At 52.0% G+C, this 15,077-nt stretch overlaps 1 protein-coding gene across 1 annotated transcript in view; it reads left to right on the top strand.

The window, feature by feature from the left end:
- Positions 1 to 15,077, top strand: part of RAB6B (RAB6B, member RAS oncogene family) — a 49,576-nt gene that overhangs the window by 14,449 nt on the left and 20,050 nt on the right. The window contains exon 2 of the mRNA XM_070433432.1: positions 11,837 to 11,895. Within this exon, the coding sequence (XP_070289533.1) occupies positions 11,837 to 11,895 (59 nt within the window). The remainder of the gene's footprint in view (positions 1 to 11,836; positions 11,896 to 15,077) is intronic.

Here is a 15,077-nt window from a genome sequence, read left to right as displayed (position 1 = left end):
AGAGGTAATGGTGTATGCTCTGGGCAGAAACTCCTTTTCTGAGATGATGTTGGAGGGTGGCTAGTCCTCAAAGCTAGCAGGTGCTGGTGATGGTGCTGGTGTGGAATCTGGAAGGTAGACCTTGCCCCTTCTTGAAGCTGACAAGTGTTTGAGATGACTCCGTGAGACAGAGAGGGTCCAGACAGTGGGTGGATTGACTGGGTGGGAGGAGCTCTGCAGCCCACATAAGCTGTGTAGTCAGATCTCAGGTGGTTTTCAAGAAGCCCTGAGGCTTCTTGTAAGATGTTGTATTTGTAAGGTTCTCAGTTTCGCAGCTAAGACACCAGGGGAACTAGAGGGTTTCCATACACCAGGGCTTCTGGTGCCTGTTTTGTTGAGTGTGTGTGTGTGTGTGTGTGTGTGTGTGTTTGCACGTATCAGTGAACATGCACACATGGTGGTTACACATGTGTTCTGCCCACTGAGCTGATCTATCTGGACTTGCTCCATCTCCTGGTCTGTGGTTAGAAGTGCTCACAGCAGTTCCCCAGTACCCAGCTAGATCCTGCCTCACTGTGAAGATTAATTTGATGCCAAGTATAGTTATAGTCTAGTTCCTTAGGAAAATGTCATGTTGACCAGAATGTCTAACTAATCAGCACAATATTTCCTGAATGTGCCAGTAATCTGAGAGAAATGGATGTGTACATGTGTGTGCATAATTTTTCAAATCAGCATTATTTTGACATAACTTTAGGCTTATAGAAAATTGCAAGAACAGTACCAAGACTTCCCATATGCCTTTCACCCAGAATGTTAACTTTTTACTGTTCTCAAAGGATTCATAACACTGCTGTGAGGTAGTCATTTTTGCTCCCATCCTATACAATAAAACCCTAATATGCAAATAAACCAAAAGGCGTAATGACTGGTCGCTATGATGCGCACTGATCACCAGGGGGCAGATGCTCAACACAGGAGCTGCCCCCACCCCTCAGGCCATGACCTGCAGAGGCGGTGGGGGGCAGGGCCAGCAAGAAGGCAGCGCAAGGCCAGCCAAGGTGGGTGCCAGCGGGCCCCCACCCCCCTCCCCTTCACCCCGCTGGTCGCCCTGCAGATCAGCCCTGATCACCAGCCAGGTCTAGGGACCCTACCCTAGGCATTAGGCACCAAGCCAGTCAAGGCACCAGGCCTCTCGTTGTTAATATAAGGAAGCTGCGCTTCAGAGGATAGTAACTAACCCAAGATCACACAGGAAATAAGTGGCAGAGCCAGGATTAAAATCCAGGTCTATCAGATTTTGAATGTATGTCCTGACTATGTTGGCTGTAGTGTGAGTGTGCAGGTCTCCTGTCCTTCTAACAAAAAACTTCCTTTCTTGTGTTGCAGGTCTGTTAGAATGAATTATCTCAGCATTTTATTTTCTTTATTTTACCTTCATTTTTGAAAGATTTTTGCTGGGTATAGAATTCCGTGTTGACAATATTTTTCTTCTACTCCTTCAAAGATGTCATTTCCTTTCCTTCTAGTCTGTATAGTTTCTGTCAAGGTAACAAGATTTTTGTTCTCTGTTTTCTTGGATCTGTGGTCCAACATAGTGTAGTAATTTTTGTTTAAACAGTCAGTTATAAGGAGATTTTAACAATATGAAAGAAATCTTACGTATTTATCCATGTAGTGACCATGTCCTGTGTTCCTCATTCCTTTGTGTAAATCCACATTTCCATCTGGTGTCATTTCAGTTTCCTAAAGGACATCTTGTAACATTTCTTGTTGTGAGTGTCTGCTGGTGATAAATTCTGTCAGCATTGTATGTTTGAAAAGTATTTCTTCTTTGTTTTTGAAAGATGTTATATATCTGAAAGTTATTGAATTCTAGATTAATGGTTTTTTCTTTCAGTAGTTTGTAAATGGCTCCTTTGTCAACTTGCTTGCATTGTTTCTGAGGAGAAATTGCTGTCTTCTTTGTTTCCTGTACTGAAGGTATCTTTTTTTCCCCCTGGCTACTTTTGTGACTTTCTCTATATTGTTGATTCTGTGCAATTTGTATATGATGTGCCTTGTTTTGTTTCTTTATGTTTCCTTTTTTTGAGATTCATTAAACTTTTTGGATCTGTGGGTATATAGTTTTCCTAAAATTTAGAATATTTCCAGCAATTATTTCTTCAAATATATTTTGCTGACACCATCCCCATCCTCCAATCTTTTGAGGACTTCAATTACATGTACATCAGGCTATTTGACATCATCCCACAACTCACTGTTGTTCCAATTATTTATTTTTATCCTTTTTCTGCATGTTTCATGTTCACTGGTACTTTCATCTGTAATGTCTAACCTATTGTTAATCTCATCAGTGTATTTTTACCCTGCCCATTGTAGTTTTTACCTGTAGAAGTTTGTCGTGTGCTTTTTAGTATTCTCCATATCTCTGTTTTAAATTAACATGGTCTGAAATTGCATTGGCTTCTAAGATTTCATGCAGGAAAAAGCTTTCACAGAAAACAATAAAAAGTCAGAAAAACAACATCTTTCCCTCATGTTTCTCAGTAGCCTCTCACCCTCTGCACCTCAGAGAACAAATGCCTAGTGCTTTTTGAACATAATGACATGCAGTTAGAATAAGTTGCGTTTTTTTTGTTTTTTTTTTTAATGTCGTTGCTAATTCTAACATCTGTGTCAGTTTGGGGTTGGTTTCAATTGATTGTGTTCTCCCCCTCTTTAGGGGTATATTTTATTGTTTCTTAACATACCTGATAATTTTTTTAAAAATATACTTTTACTGATTTCAGAGAGGAAGGGAGAGGAAGAGAGAGATAGAAACATCCATGGTGAGAGAAAAATCATGGATTGACTGCCTCCTGCATGCTCCCTACTAGGGATTGAGCCCATAGTCTAGGCATGGGCTGTAAACATTCTTAAGATTTGTTAGTTGAGACCAGGGTGGTGTTCAGTGTGGGGCTAATTATTACCCACTATGGAGGCACAGCCCTTTTGACTCCTCTCCCCAGGGTCCCCAGATTTCCACTCTGGAAGAAACAGGCGGAACAGGTGGGGACAGGCACTCCCCCAGGCCCCATGTGGATTCCAGGCACTGTTTCCTTTAATCCATTTGAGTGGTTCTTTCCCCCGTCTTGAGTAGGTTTCCTTACACACGTGTACTAAGCAGTCCTCAGCTGGAAACTCGGAGGAGCCCCTTTGTAGACCTCTGGAGTCCTCTCTGTGTGCATCTCCCTCCTCTCTGGGACTCTGTCTTGTGAACTCCAGACTCAGCTCTATATCCTCAATTCAGGAAGTCCACCTGCCTCCCGCCTCCCTATGCTGTAGCCTGAGAGTTTCTCAAAGCAATAATTTGGGGGTTAGCTGTGGGGCTCACCTCATTTGTTTCATGCCTCTCAGAGGTAATTACCTTCAGTGCCTGATGGCCAGTGTCTTGAAAATCATTATTTCATATATTGTGTCTGTCTTTTGGTTCTGTCATATGAGAGGATAAATCTGGTCCCTATTACTTCATCTTGATCAGAAGCTGAAATCTTGGAACCTTGGTTTTTCGTTTAATTATTTATTTGTAAGGCACATCGGTCTGGGCCTATGACTGCGAACATTGGCTCAGACAGGGGATGTTAGCATCCTTGATTTTCATCAGTGATGTTCAGCCAGTTGATTATATAAACATGTACATTTGCCCTGTAAGTGGCCACATGGTTTCTGCACTCTAGACTCTTCTCAAGAACTTTCTGCTATTCAACTTTTATAAAAAGCTCAGCAACCAGTTTGGCTTTACCTCACGAGTACTGTGACTATTGCAGTTGATCATGTATTTTTTTAAATGTTTTTATTGTTTTTTAGAGAAAGAGGAAGGGAGAGGGATAGAGAGATTGAAAACATTGATGACAGAGGTCATCAATCGGCTGCCTCCTGCACACACCCCCAATGGTGATCAAGCCTGCAACACGGTCATGTGCCCTGACCAGGAATCGAACCAGTGAACCCTTGGTTCCTGGGTCGATGCTCAACCGCTGAGCCATAGCAGCCAGGCTGGTCATGTATTTTTACTTTTATTTTTTGCTTTGACATCATCCCATGACTGCCAGGGAGATCGGGCAGCTTCTTAGTCTGACTGCAGTGACTTGAGTAAGATGTTACAAGATGTATTTCTGTAAAGTTTTTGCTCCTGCCTTCTCTTTTTAGTTTACGTCTCCTTGGCCTTATATCTATCTCAAAATTCTGGATTGTACATAAGAGAAATCTATTCTCTCTATCCAGCTGATCTGTGTAGACAATTAATATATAGAGTAACGATTGGGGAGAAGAGGAAACCTCAGGTCAGGTGTAGACTCGCTTAATTAGAAGCTCCTCGTGTGGGTTGGGATTTCTCACATGTTTCCTCGTTTAGCCCACGGTGAGCCAGTCGGCCCCTCAGGACTCAGGTAGGAGCTGGCAGAGCCCTGGTCTGGGGCCGCCTTTCTGTGCACTGGGCTGGGCAGGGGTGGTTTGCAGTGTCCTGAAAGCTCATGGGGTCCTGGGAGAGGTAGAGGCTGAGGTCAAGACCAGACTACAGGCGGGGCCTGGGGGCTTAGGAAAGTGGGGGGAAGCTAGAGAGGAAAGGAAGAAAAGCTAAGACGAGAGCACGCCATCAGGAGACGTAGCCAAACCTCCCCTGTGGGTACCAGCGGTGCTGGTGTGGCCTCTGAACCGGGGGTTTCTCCGAGCCCAGCCCTGCTGACCACCTGCTTCTTTGGAACTCGCCTCTTCCTGCCAAACGTGAAACCTCTGGGGAAGGCAGCAGGAGGTGGGTCAGGAAGGGAGACTGGAGGAATGATGGCATGGCGGACCCTGTGGGTTTGCACAAGGAAAACTCCCCACCTGGAGCCCTAGCTTTCCTGGGTCACGCGGTATTTTATTTTATTTTCCCTTTTCCTTTTCTGTCCCCACCCTTTGTACATGATTGAAGCATGGGCTGTTATGCTGATGGGATTCTTAGGACCCACTCGCCCTGTTCCTTCTTACTCTAATGGGAAGCTGAGACCCTGAGCGGGGACTGGACAGGTCCAAGGTCCATAGCCAGCCAGGGACACATATAGGGCCAGTCCTTCCTCCTGCACCCCAGGCTTTCTCTTTTCCAGCAGGTGGGAGTGCATTGTGAGGCTAGTGGATGATACCCCGTAGCCCTGACTCAGGGCAGGCTTTCCTGGGGTCACTGGGCTTGGTCAGGGGACATGGGACGGGTGGAGGACAATGGGGCAGCGTGAGGGTCAGCAATGGGTCCGTCTCCCAACTGGAGCAGGAGAAAGGGTCTGGGTCAGCCCAGCCCACCTCTGTCCTGCCAACCCCCTTCCCATCCTTCCTCCCCTCCTCCCACCTCCCTCCTCAGTGAGGCCCAGCTGGCTGAGCATCCTCTGGCAAAGGGAATTAACACACTTAATTAAAGTGTCCAATGAAGAGCTTTGCATATTTCTTAATTACCGTCGGAGTCTTTGGGGGAACCGTTTGAAATGGGATTTTTCACGTGTTTCCTCATTTAGCCTACGGTGAGCCAGTCGGCCCCTCAGGACCCGGGTAGGAGCTGGCAGAGCCCTGGTCTGGAGCCACCTTTCTGCGCGCTGGTGGCAGGGTGGGTGTGGAGGGGGGAGCCCGGCCCCAGACCCCCAGGCTTGCTCACCTTGCCGCGAGGTTGGGGTTGGATTTTCTATTTTCTGAAAACAGGACAAAAGAAAACAAGGCTCAGGTAGTAGATGTGACTGGTGTCTTATTACCACAGGGCCTGGGGGCTGTGGTAATGGGGGGGCTTTGGGGCAAAGGTTTGCAGGGCATGGTGCATCCTCCCCGGAGACCCCTGTGGAGCAGGGAAGCTGGGCCAGGGTGGTCCTGGCCTCCTTCTCAGCTGCAGGGCAAGGACGGAGCCCCTCGGAGCAGGCCCCTCCCAGCACTCACAGCGTTTCCTGGCTGTATTCTGCAAACTGCGCTGATGGGATGGATAACCGAGTCGGCCAGCCCAGGCTAGGAGCGGGTTGCTGGCCTGAGAGCAGGTTTGCCTTTTCCAGGGCCACCTCCTGACAACTACAGACGCTCTCTGACCTAGAGCTGGCTTAAGGGGGGCTATGGGCCAAGATTCAGAGACTCTTTCCCAGGCATCTAAGAGGGGGGCAGCGCACCATGGTGGCCTGGAAATGCAGTGGGTCTTTTCTGCCTCCCATTCTGGGCCAGTTCTGTGACCCTGAGGAGGACCAGGCGGGACCCTCCTGTCTGTCCAGCAGTGTCCCGGAGCTGGCGTGGGTGGTCAATGGGAACGCGTGGCTGAGAGCAGATTGTGGGCCCAGGTTCTGGCTGGGCTGGGCAAGGCGGCCACCTCGTGGGTGGTGCTCACTCTGCCAGGCCTTGGCAGACCCTCTACGAAGTCTCCAGCTAACTTCTTGTGCCCTGCCTCACATTCGCCTACGTTTCTGGCCGGCAGGGCAATCTCTCCACCCACACCTACACCTGCTCTGGAGATGGCAGGGCCGAGAGGGGTCCTTCAAAGAGGGAGACATTGTCAGCGTGGGAATCTGGAGGCTCATGAGCCACTCAGCCGACACCTATGGCCTGGGCACAAGCCAAGGCCCAGAGCCCTGGGTGGGTTTGGTTTCATGTGGCAGTCATGCGTGAGGCATGGACTTTGGCGTCAGATCTGGGTTTGTGTGCCAGCTCCACTGCTGACCAGCTCTGTGACCTGGGGGGATAATAACTCACTCATTGGATCGTGACGAGGATCAAATGAGGGGCCCTAAGGAAAGCACCAGCTTTCTTGTCTGGCTCGAAGAGAAAGCCCCGTAAGAGTTCGAGTTCCTATTCCTTCTTTCTAGAGGTTCCTGGTAAATACTCAGTAAGGAATCGTCTGACCCTCGTTTGGTTGAAAGGAAAATGCATCTCTCTGCTTAATCAGGTGGGACTAAACTACAGGAATATTGCGAAGCCAAGAGCCGAGATAAATAAAAAAAAAAGCTCAAATGATTTGGCTGCTTGTTTTTAATAAAATCCTGGCAGTAGAGTAGAATCTTTGCCTTCAGAAAAAGCTCAGCTTGGCTGTACTGGTGTCTCAGACTGTTGTTAGCTGGATTTGGGACAGTGTGACCTTGAGAACAGAGCCCTGTGGGGAGGACCACTCTCTCAGAGGCTGCAGTGGCTGAGGCGGGGGGGGTGTCTCCTGCCCCTCCCATGCGCCTATCCGTATCTGCACCGGTTGAATGTCACTGCCCCTCTCCAGTCTCCCCTTGGCTACAGGCCAGTGGTAGTGGCCAGTCAGGTGATGGCTCCAGCCTCCTCCTGCTCTTTGTGGTGAGCCTGGGGAAGTGGCCAGGTAGATGGGCTGTGCAAGCTCACCATATCCGGGTTCCAGTACCTCCTGCTCAGGTATGGGGTGAGGAAGGGGCAGCAGCCCTTCAGAGGGGAGAGGAGCTTGGCACAGGACAGCCCTTTTATCAGCTCAGCCTCTTTATGTGATGCCAGGGTGGAGCCTGGGCAGCAGTGTGCAAGGGGCCCCTTTTCATCAGCTCCGTCTTGGGGCCCTAGGAAGCCTCCCAGACATGGTGAGGAGGATGCCTTTCCTGCATTCGTGTCAGACAGCGTGGCCCAGGCCTTCCTCTACGAGCTGCAGTCCCTGAACATCCCTGAGTTCTGCCCTGGAGCTCTGGCTCAGGGGCAGGGTGGTGGCCCTGCAGGCAGACTTGTTCGATGGGGGCTGGATCAGGACACACCAGCCCTGTGCCTGCAGTGGAGAGTGCAGACACATGCCGCAGGGAGGAAGAGCCCTCGGACAGGTCCAAGCAGGTAGCCGAGCTGACAGGTTCATAAAGGGTCTGAGCCCCGTTATCTGGGCAGCCTGGGAAAGAGGATTGGCTGGTCATGGGGAAGCTCTGAGGCAGGGAGGAGGAGGACTTCTGCCCTGAGAAATGAGGAAAACAAGCCTAGAGCCGTGGTCGGCAAACTGCGGCTCGCAAGCCACATGCGGCTCTTTGGCTCCTTAAGTGTGGCTCTTCCACAAAATACCACGTGCGGGTGTGCACGTACAGTGCGATTGAAACTTCGTGGCCCATGCGCAGAAGTCGGTATTTTGTGGAAGACCCACACTCAAGGGGCCAAAGAGCCGCATGTGGCTCTCGAGCCGCGGTTTGCCAAGCTGCAGTTTGCCAACCACTGGCCTAGAAGGATAGAAAGAGATTCCCTTTTGCAGCTAATCAGTGATGATCCGGTCATCCAGCCCAGGATTCGGTTGGGGTGCTGGGCCCCCGGTGTTCAAACCTGCCCACCCTCGCTTTGTAAGCCCTCCTGGGCCCCACAGGGCACCTCAGTTTCCAGTGTCTGACCTCCCGGTTTGGGTCAAGCACTTCCCGTGTGGGGAGAGGCCCTCACCTGCAGCTGGTCCCAAGGAAGAGGTGCGTGGTGTTGGCAGGGGCTGTTCCCAGGCCTCCGGGATGGCCACAGCGATGACAATAATGACCCGGCAGGACCCTGAACCCTAGTTTGACTCAGAGATGCTAAGAAGGGTCAGAAATCAGAGCTTCGTTCCCAGTCAGGCCCCTCATTCTGGCCTCAGTCAGCTCTGGCCCTGGGCACGATGCTGTCAGCTCATTGCCCCTTGTAGAAAGTGGGGGTGACATGAATACCCGCTTCAGAGTGGAGGACCGCACGGGTCGGTGCTGAGGGCTCAGCACAGCGTAGCTGCGGGCGTGGAATCCTGCAGCTTCAGGCAGCAGGTGTCCCGTCTGCTCTGTTTACTCCTGTCATGTAAATCCTCCTGGCACGGCCCCTGGCGTGCGCCTGGAACAGGCTCTATAAACACACGTGTAGCCTGTGATGGTTATCGTGGGAATGTTCAGAAAATACTGGCTGTGGCCAGGCCCCCACACCTGTTCCTCCTGACAGTCCCAATAAACAACTTGTTTTCTTGGGATTTTCTCCTTCTACCCTGTGAGCTAGTACGAATCCACTGCCAGTGGCTGTTGTCCCGAGAAGGAGCAGCTCAGCATTGGAGACCCTGTGGGGATCTCTGAGTTTTCAGCTACTCCACGAACCTCCTGTTCCACTGTCTTTCCTGCCTGTCTGCTCAGCTGCCCTGGGGAACAACCTGAGAGAAAGGAATCTCCCCACCTTCTCACCCTGCTCCCTGATACTTGTCCCTTGTCCCCCGGGAGTAAGATGCGGGAGTGTCACAGCCTAGGGAAGTTACCAGTGGGCCCTGCCATGCCTCTCTTCCCGAGGAGGAGGCTGTAACTTTCCACTGTCTTTTGGAAAAGGAGGAAGCTGTGCTCCCTCCCATTTGTCTGCCTCTCGCTGGCTCAATGTTACTCCACATTTTACGCTGGGGTCCCCTTAGCAATCTCCAGCCAGGCCGTTCTGGGTGGGGAGCCCCCACTTCCCACCTTCATATGAAATTTAAGGGGAGATTTAAAGCAATTGGAAAGGACTTTACAGATTAAATGCCCATCAATAGCTTTTCAAAGGACAGTTTTCAGTTGCAATTAGAAGAGACCCTGGGTGCATTACTGCTCACCCCAGAGAGGTTCTTCCAGAAATGTGGCTCTTCTGACACCAGCTGGGGTACTGCAGTCCTTCCTGGCACTGCCCACCCAGAGTTGGTGTCAGACTCCCCAGTTTAAGGGTGTAGTCCCCAATAAGACTGCCAGCCGCACGTGGGGTTCCCAAGGACACCACACTCTGACCAACTGGCTGCAAAGCCAAGGGCTCCTATGACCCTCCTCGGGCTCCATAACTCACCAGAACGGCTATAAGGTACCAGTTTTATTATAAAGAAGAATGATCAGGAACAGCCAGATGAAGAGACATGACGGGCAAGGTGAATTCAGTAGTGGTGGTGGTATCAGCTGTTACCTGTTACCTACCTCCTTTCAGTGTTAAGCATTTCCTGTGTGCCTGGCACTTTTATTATCTCAATAGAGGTCTGGTGCATGAACATTCATGCACTGGAGAGGGGGTCCCTCAGCCCGGCCTGCCCCCTCTACAGTCCAGGAGCCCTCAGGGGCAGGAGGTGACCCAGCGATCAGGTGAAGGCGATGCCCCCATCACACTTCTGCTGCTGCCACTGCCGGCAGCGCAAGCCTTGGCCGGCCCTAGTTACCTGAGCCTCGGGCCAGCCCTGGGCAGCTGGGCAGCCACCTCCCGAGGATTGCCTGCACCTTGGCCGGCCCTGCTTTCCTGAGACTCAGTCAATGGGGTGTGCAGGAGGACCCGAGGCCCCCGGCACAGCTGAGAGGACTCCAGCGGCAGGTGCACAGAGCAGCCGGCCTCTCCCCTGATGTGGGCGTGCCATCTTGTGAGGGCATGATGGTCAATTTGCATATTACCTCTTTAGTATATAGGATTTCATTTCTACTACTGCCCTTTGAAGTCTCTGATGTTATGTCCAAATGAGGCATTGAGGTCCAGAGGGGCAGGGACCACCTCAGAATGATGGAGCTAAACAGTACCCCAGCTAAGATTTGGATCCAGTTGACCCATTCTGGGTCAAAGATGGAGGCACCTAAATTTGTCCCAAACACAGTCCAACAGATGTTCCTTCTGGCTAGAAGACTGTTGTCTTTCCTTTACAGCTGTAGGCTGACAGGAAGTGGCTGCCCTTGTTGTTAGATGTTGTACCACTGAGGCCTCAGAGAAGGACCTTGCCCAGAGGAGCCCCGTGGGTCACTGTGCTCCATTCAGGCAGTGTCCAGCTACCCTGCCACGTGGAGCCCATGGACATCCCGTCCGAGAATCGGGGAGAGGCAGATTGGACAACTCTTGGGTGCTGGCTCTCCTGCTTTCCCACCAGGGTTGTGTGCTCCTGGCAGCCAGAGCAGAGGGGACTGTGAGCCAAGCTCAGCTGTGCCAGTCCCTTTTGAGCCTCCCTGGGCCATGGCAGACTTGGTGGGACAGTGTAGAGAAGCATTACATGCTGGGCCTGACCTAACAGATGTTCCTTCCTCCCCGTCCTCCCCTCCCCTCCCAGATGATAGAAATGCTACAGTAGGTATTTCTGCCACTGCCAGGCCCCAGGAGACCTGCACAGGGTTAGGTCAGAAGCTAAACCCTGCAGTTAGGGAGATAAGCAGCACTTCTGGGATTCCTAAGAGACTTCCTGGTTCTCTTAGCCTTAGTAGTGGTTCTCAGGGCATCTGCAAATGAGGGCGGGTGAAGAGGGGGAATCCAGGGTTGTCATTGTGATCCTGCTGGAACTTACCCAGCGAGACCCAGGGATGCTAACCGTCCTGCAAGGACAGTCAAGGCACACTCTTCTAAAAAATAGTCCTACCTCTGAGAGACACTGGACAATGTCTCATTTACGCCCCCTGCTGCCTGGTTCCTTAGAAAGCCACTTCCTCAGAAGTCTGCAAGCTGAATGAATGAGAACTGAACAGCATGCCCCCACTGCAGCCTGTGGCCAATGACTAGGCAGTGTGTCCGGGAGAACGTAGGCCAGTGTGAGAGGAGCATCAGTCTTGCACGCACTTGCTCCAATTCTTCATATATGGCCAGTGTGAGAGGAGCATCAGTCTTGCACGCACTTGCTCCAATTCTTCATATATGGCTCTGGCGTCAGTTACACTCTTGTGGGCCAAGGAAGATGTTGGAGTTGGGTGGTGAGAATTCACAGGGCAGGGACAGGCCTCCTTCTTGGTGCCTGGCAAGAACTCCCCTGCAGCCCAGCCAGTGTAGATTCGGCTGCCTTGCTCTGGGTCCCTCTCCCAGGGTCTGCCTTTCAATTCTGTTTCTGCATCTCATCTTTCCTTTGGGCTTCTTTGTTATCTGTTGTCTTCATGTGAAATGTGTTTAAAGGAACCTAGCTCGGATGCCGTGGCTGACCCCCTCTCTTCTTGTTTTACAGTCGGAAAGACGTCTCTGATCACGAGGTTCATGTACGACAGCTTCGACAACACGTACCAGGTGAGGTCCTGGGAGCCCCTGTTCCCCATCACCCATGGTGTCTGTAGCCAGGACAGTTGCCTGGAGACTGTGCTGGTCTCTCTCTGGGGCAGGCTGGGCTTGAGATGAGAATAGGATGTTCCCAGAGCCCAGGGCGTTGGTTTTGCCTTGAAGGAGCCTCCCGTCTATGCCCTGGCCCCAGCCCAGTAATGACCCTCAGCCCTTCTGAAGGTCCAAACCTCAGCAAAGGAAATGTTTTCCAGGAGAGAAAGGACACGTTTCAGTCTGTGTCACCTTGCTGCCCATGGGCAGGTCTAACCATTACAGGGTTTGGTTACTTGGGTGGGTTGTCACCTGGAGGAGGATGGACAAGATGCAAAATAATGGAGGTGAAAGAGCAGTAGGAGAACTTGTTCCTTGAGCATGGTTATATTTGCTGGACCTCATGCATGTGTGTGCACACACTCAGGCATGCACACACACGCGCGCGCACAAACACACATACACACACAGAGTTGCTGAGGCACTCTCTTCCCTGGAGAGGTTGATGTGATGGGCTGTGTACTGTTCTACGTGGGCAGGAGGCTGGATGGAGTGACCCCTGGCTCCTCACTCTCACGGTGGTCTGGGGTCAACCAGTGGCCCAGAGGTGGCTCCAGGTGGCCCAAAGGCTGAGCTCTTGGGGGTCAGTAACATTTCACTTTCCTGGCACCACAGGTGACTGAGAGGTTTGTGCAAATGAAGTAAATTTTCCTTACAATTATAGCTCTTTGCAAAAGGCACCAATTTTAATCATTTCAGTTATTTTTAAGAAAAAAAATATTTTCTTCCTCAAAACGGAGACAAATAAAATGCATTTTTCTAAGCCCGTGGGTTCTGTGAGGTACCAGTTCCAAGGGGTGTTAGTAGGTTTTATTTGAGAAGAAGGCAGGCAGGAGAGTGTAGTACTTGTGTATATTTAGGGAACGCTGATGAGCAAAAGGAAATCAACTTACTACTGCAGGACTTCTCAGGGCCTTGATTGCATCAATGTGTGGTTTTGTGCTGAAAGTGGGGGGTAGTGTGCAGGATCTCCCAGATGTTCTGGCCATGGGGTCTTTTTGTCACTGAGTCCTCACAGGGGAAATATAGGGCACACTGAGGACGGCCGGGTAAGGGCCCCTCTGCCTTCCTGGACTGACCGAGGATACGGAGCACAGCTCACTGCCCATTGCAGTTCAGGGTCTTCTCTTCAGTCTGGGTCTTCCTCTGGACTAGTCATCGTCTTTGCCCAGATACAGCCCTCTCTCTGCCTCTCTCTCGAATTTCCTGCTTTTCCTCTGCAGTCGTCTGAAATGCTGGGGAACTAGTAGACTTGATGGAAGGGTCAGAACACGAGGCTCTGGGGGAGGGGCCCTGGGTGATAGGCACAGCCCAGGGCACCGGCTTTAGGAGGGTGATCTCAGCCTCACTGCCTTTGTCGTGTGCTTTCCAGGCCGGGGCTTTGCACCAATACAGCCTTAGCAGAGGCCCGGCCACCCCACAGGGGAGTTCTACCACACTGACCTGCATTTGGGATCCATCCCAACAGACTGCAGTTCTGGAGTCTGACCTAGTATTCAGAGTGTGTGAGAGTGTGTGTGTGTGTGTGTGTGTGTGTGAGAGAGAGAGAGAGAGAGAGAGAGAGAGAGAGAGAGAGGATATTCTATTTGAAGCTTTTGAATTGCCAGGATACTTATAATGCCTCTTGTTGGTGTCCCATTGACTACAGTGAGACGCTTGGCTGCTTGGGGTTCTTGGCAGTGCGGATGGTGACGGTGACCTTTGTGGTGTCCTCATTGGCATGGATCAACTCCTCCCCATGTTGTTTGAGTCCCTCAGAATCTCAGCCCACCTCCCTCCAGTATCCGCTTGCTCACTGCTTGTCCCGAGGCCCGTTCGCTTGCTGCTCCCCACACAGTGACACTGCCCCAGCCCCACTCCTTGGCTCATGGTATCACCTCTGCCGGAACGCCCTGCCTTCTCTGCTGTGAAATGTTCTTCTGACTCATCAGAGCTCAGAGCACGTTTGTCTGTGTTCCGCCCCCTCCATGGCACCCTCTCCCTTATCACGTTGTCCTGGGCCCTCTTAGCCTCCTGACTCCACAGGAGCTCCCCTGTGCTCTGGCTCCTGGATGGGCTCTGGGCGTGGCTGGGGCCACGACCCCTCGGATCCACCACTATTCGTGGGCCCAGCACCGGGCCTGGCCACAGCTGATGCCAACACCTGTTGGTGTCAACGTGGCGGCTCCGAGAGACACTCTCTGCCTTGGTTTTAGCCCCACCAGACTGAGAGGCCGGAGGCCCCAGGTCCCTGTGGTGAGAGGGGAGAAAGCCCGGGTGGGGGGGGGGCGGAGCGAGGGGGGGGGGGGCGGGGGGGACGAGCAAGTGCCCTCCACTGCAGGCTTTGCTGACTTGTTTTCCCAGCAGGGAGAGTTTCTTTCCGACACCCTTTAAAATGGTAATTAGGCTAGGAGGCCAGGGCTCCAATTCCATGCATACACAGGCTCATCTTAATGAATTCTCTGGAGATGGAAAGGGGGAAGTGTTATTTTGTTTGCTTTTCTTAACTCAGTGGCAGAGACATTTGGGAAGTAGACAAGATCCCCAAGGGCTCTGGGGGATGTTCCTTGTTGTCCCCAGCACGGTGACTACTCCCAGCTCCCCCCACGGACATCCTGCCCATCAGCCAGGACCGCCCCGCAGAGCCTGCCGCCAGCCCACCTCCATTAGCTGAGGTGCCCAGACAGTTCCCAGAAGCAGTCACCTCGCCCTCCCTCCCATCCTTCCTGTGTGCCTCTGGCTCTGCCTCCTGCCCCCTCCCTCCACTCATTCTGACAACAGATGTTTGTCAAGTGCTTACTTGCTTGGAGAGAAAGTAGGAGAAAATAGAATCTGACCCCACCCTCAGCCTTGCGTGGAGGGCAGGGGGGCGGGAGGGTCAGCCTCATCTGGGTGGCAGTCAGTCCTCCCTCTGCCTGGGGCTGGACATGCTGAGGCCCCGAGGGGCTGGCATGAGGACCCATGAGGACCTGGCTGTGCAGAGCCGGGTTCCCCTGTTAGACCTCTCAGGGGCGCTGTCCTCCTGGCAGGCCCTGGGGAGATGCCACCTTGACAGCCTGTGGGCCCCTGGAGAGCAGATCTGCTGCTGCCTCCTCCCCTCGACACACATGCATCTTGTTCTC

The sequence above is a fragment of the Myotis yumanensis genome, unplaced genomic scaffold, assembly GCF_028538775.1.
Source record: "Myotis yumanensis isolate MYYU_CA2020_CCGP unplaced genomic scaffold, mMyoYum1.0.hap1 SCAF_14, whole genome shotgun sequence".
NCBI classification, from domain to species: Eukaryota; Metazoa; Chordata; class Mammalia; order Chiroptera; family Vespertilionidae; genus Myotis; species Myotis yumanensis.
Note: the sequence above shows the minus strand (reverse complement) of the source record. Positions and strands in the feature narration are given on the sequence as shown.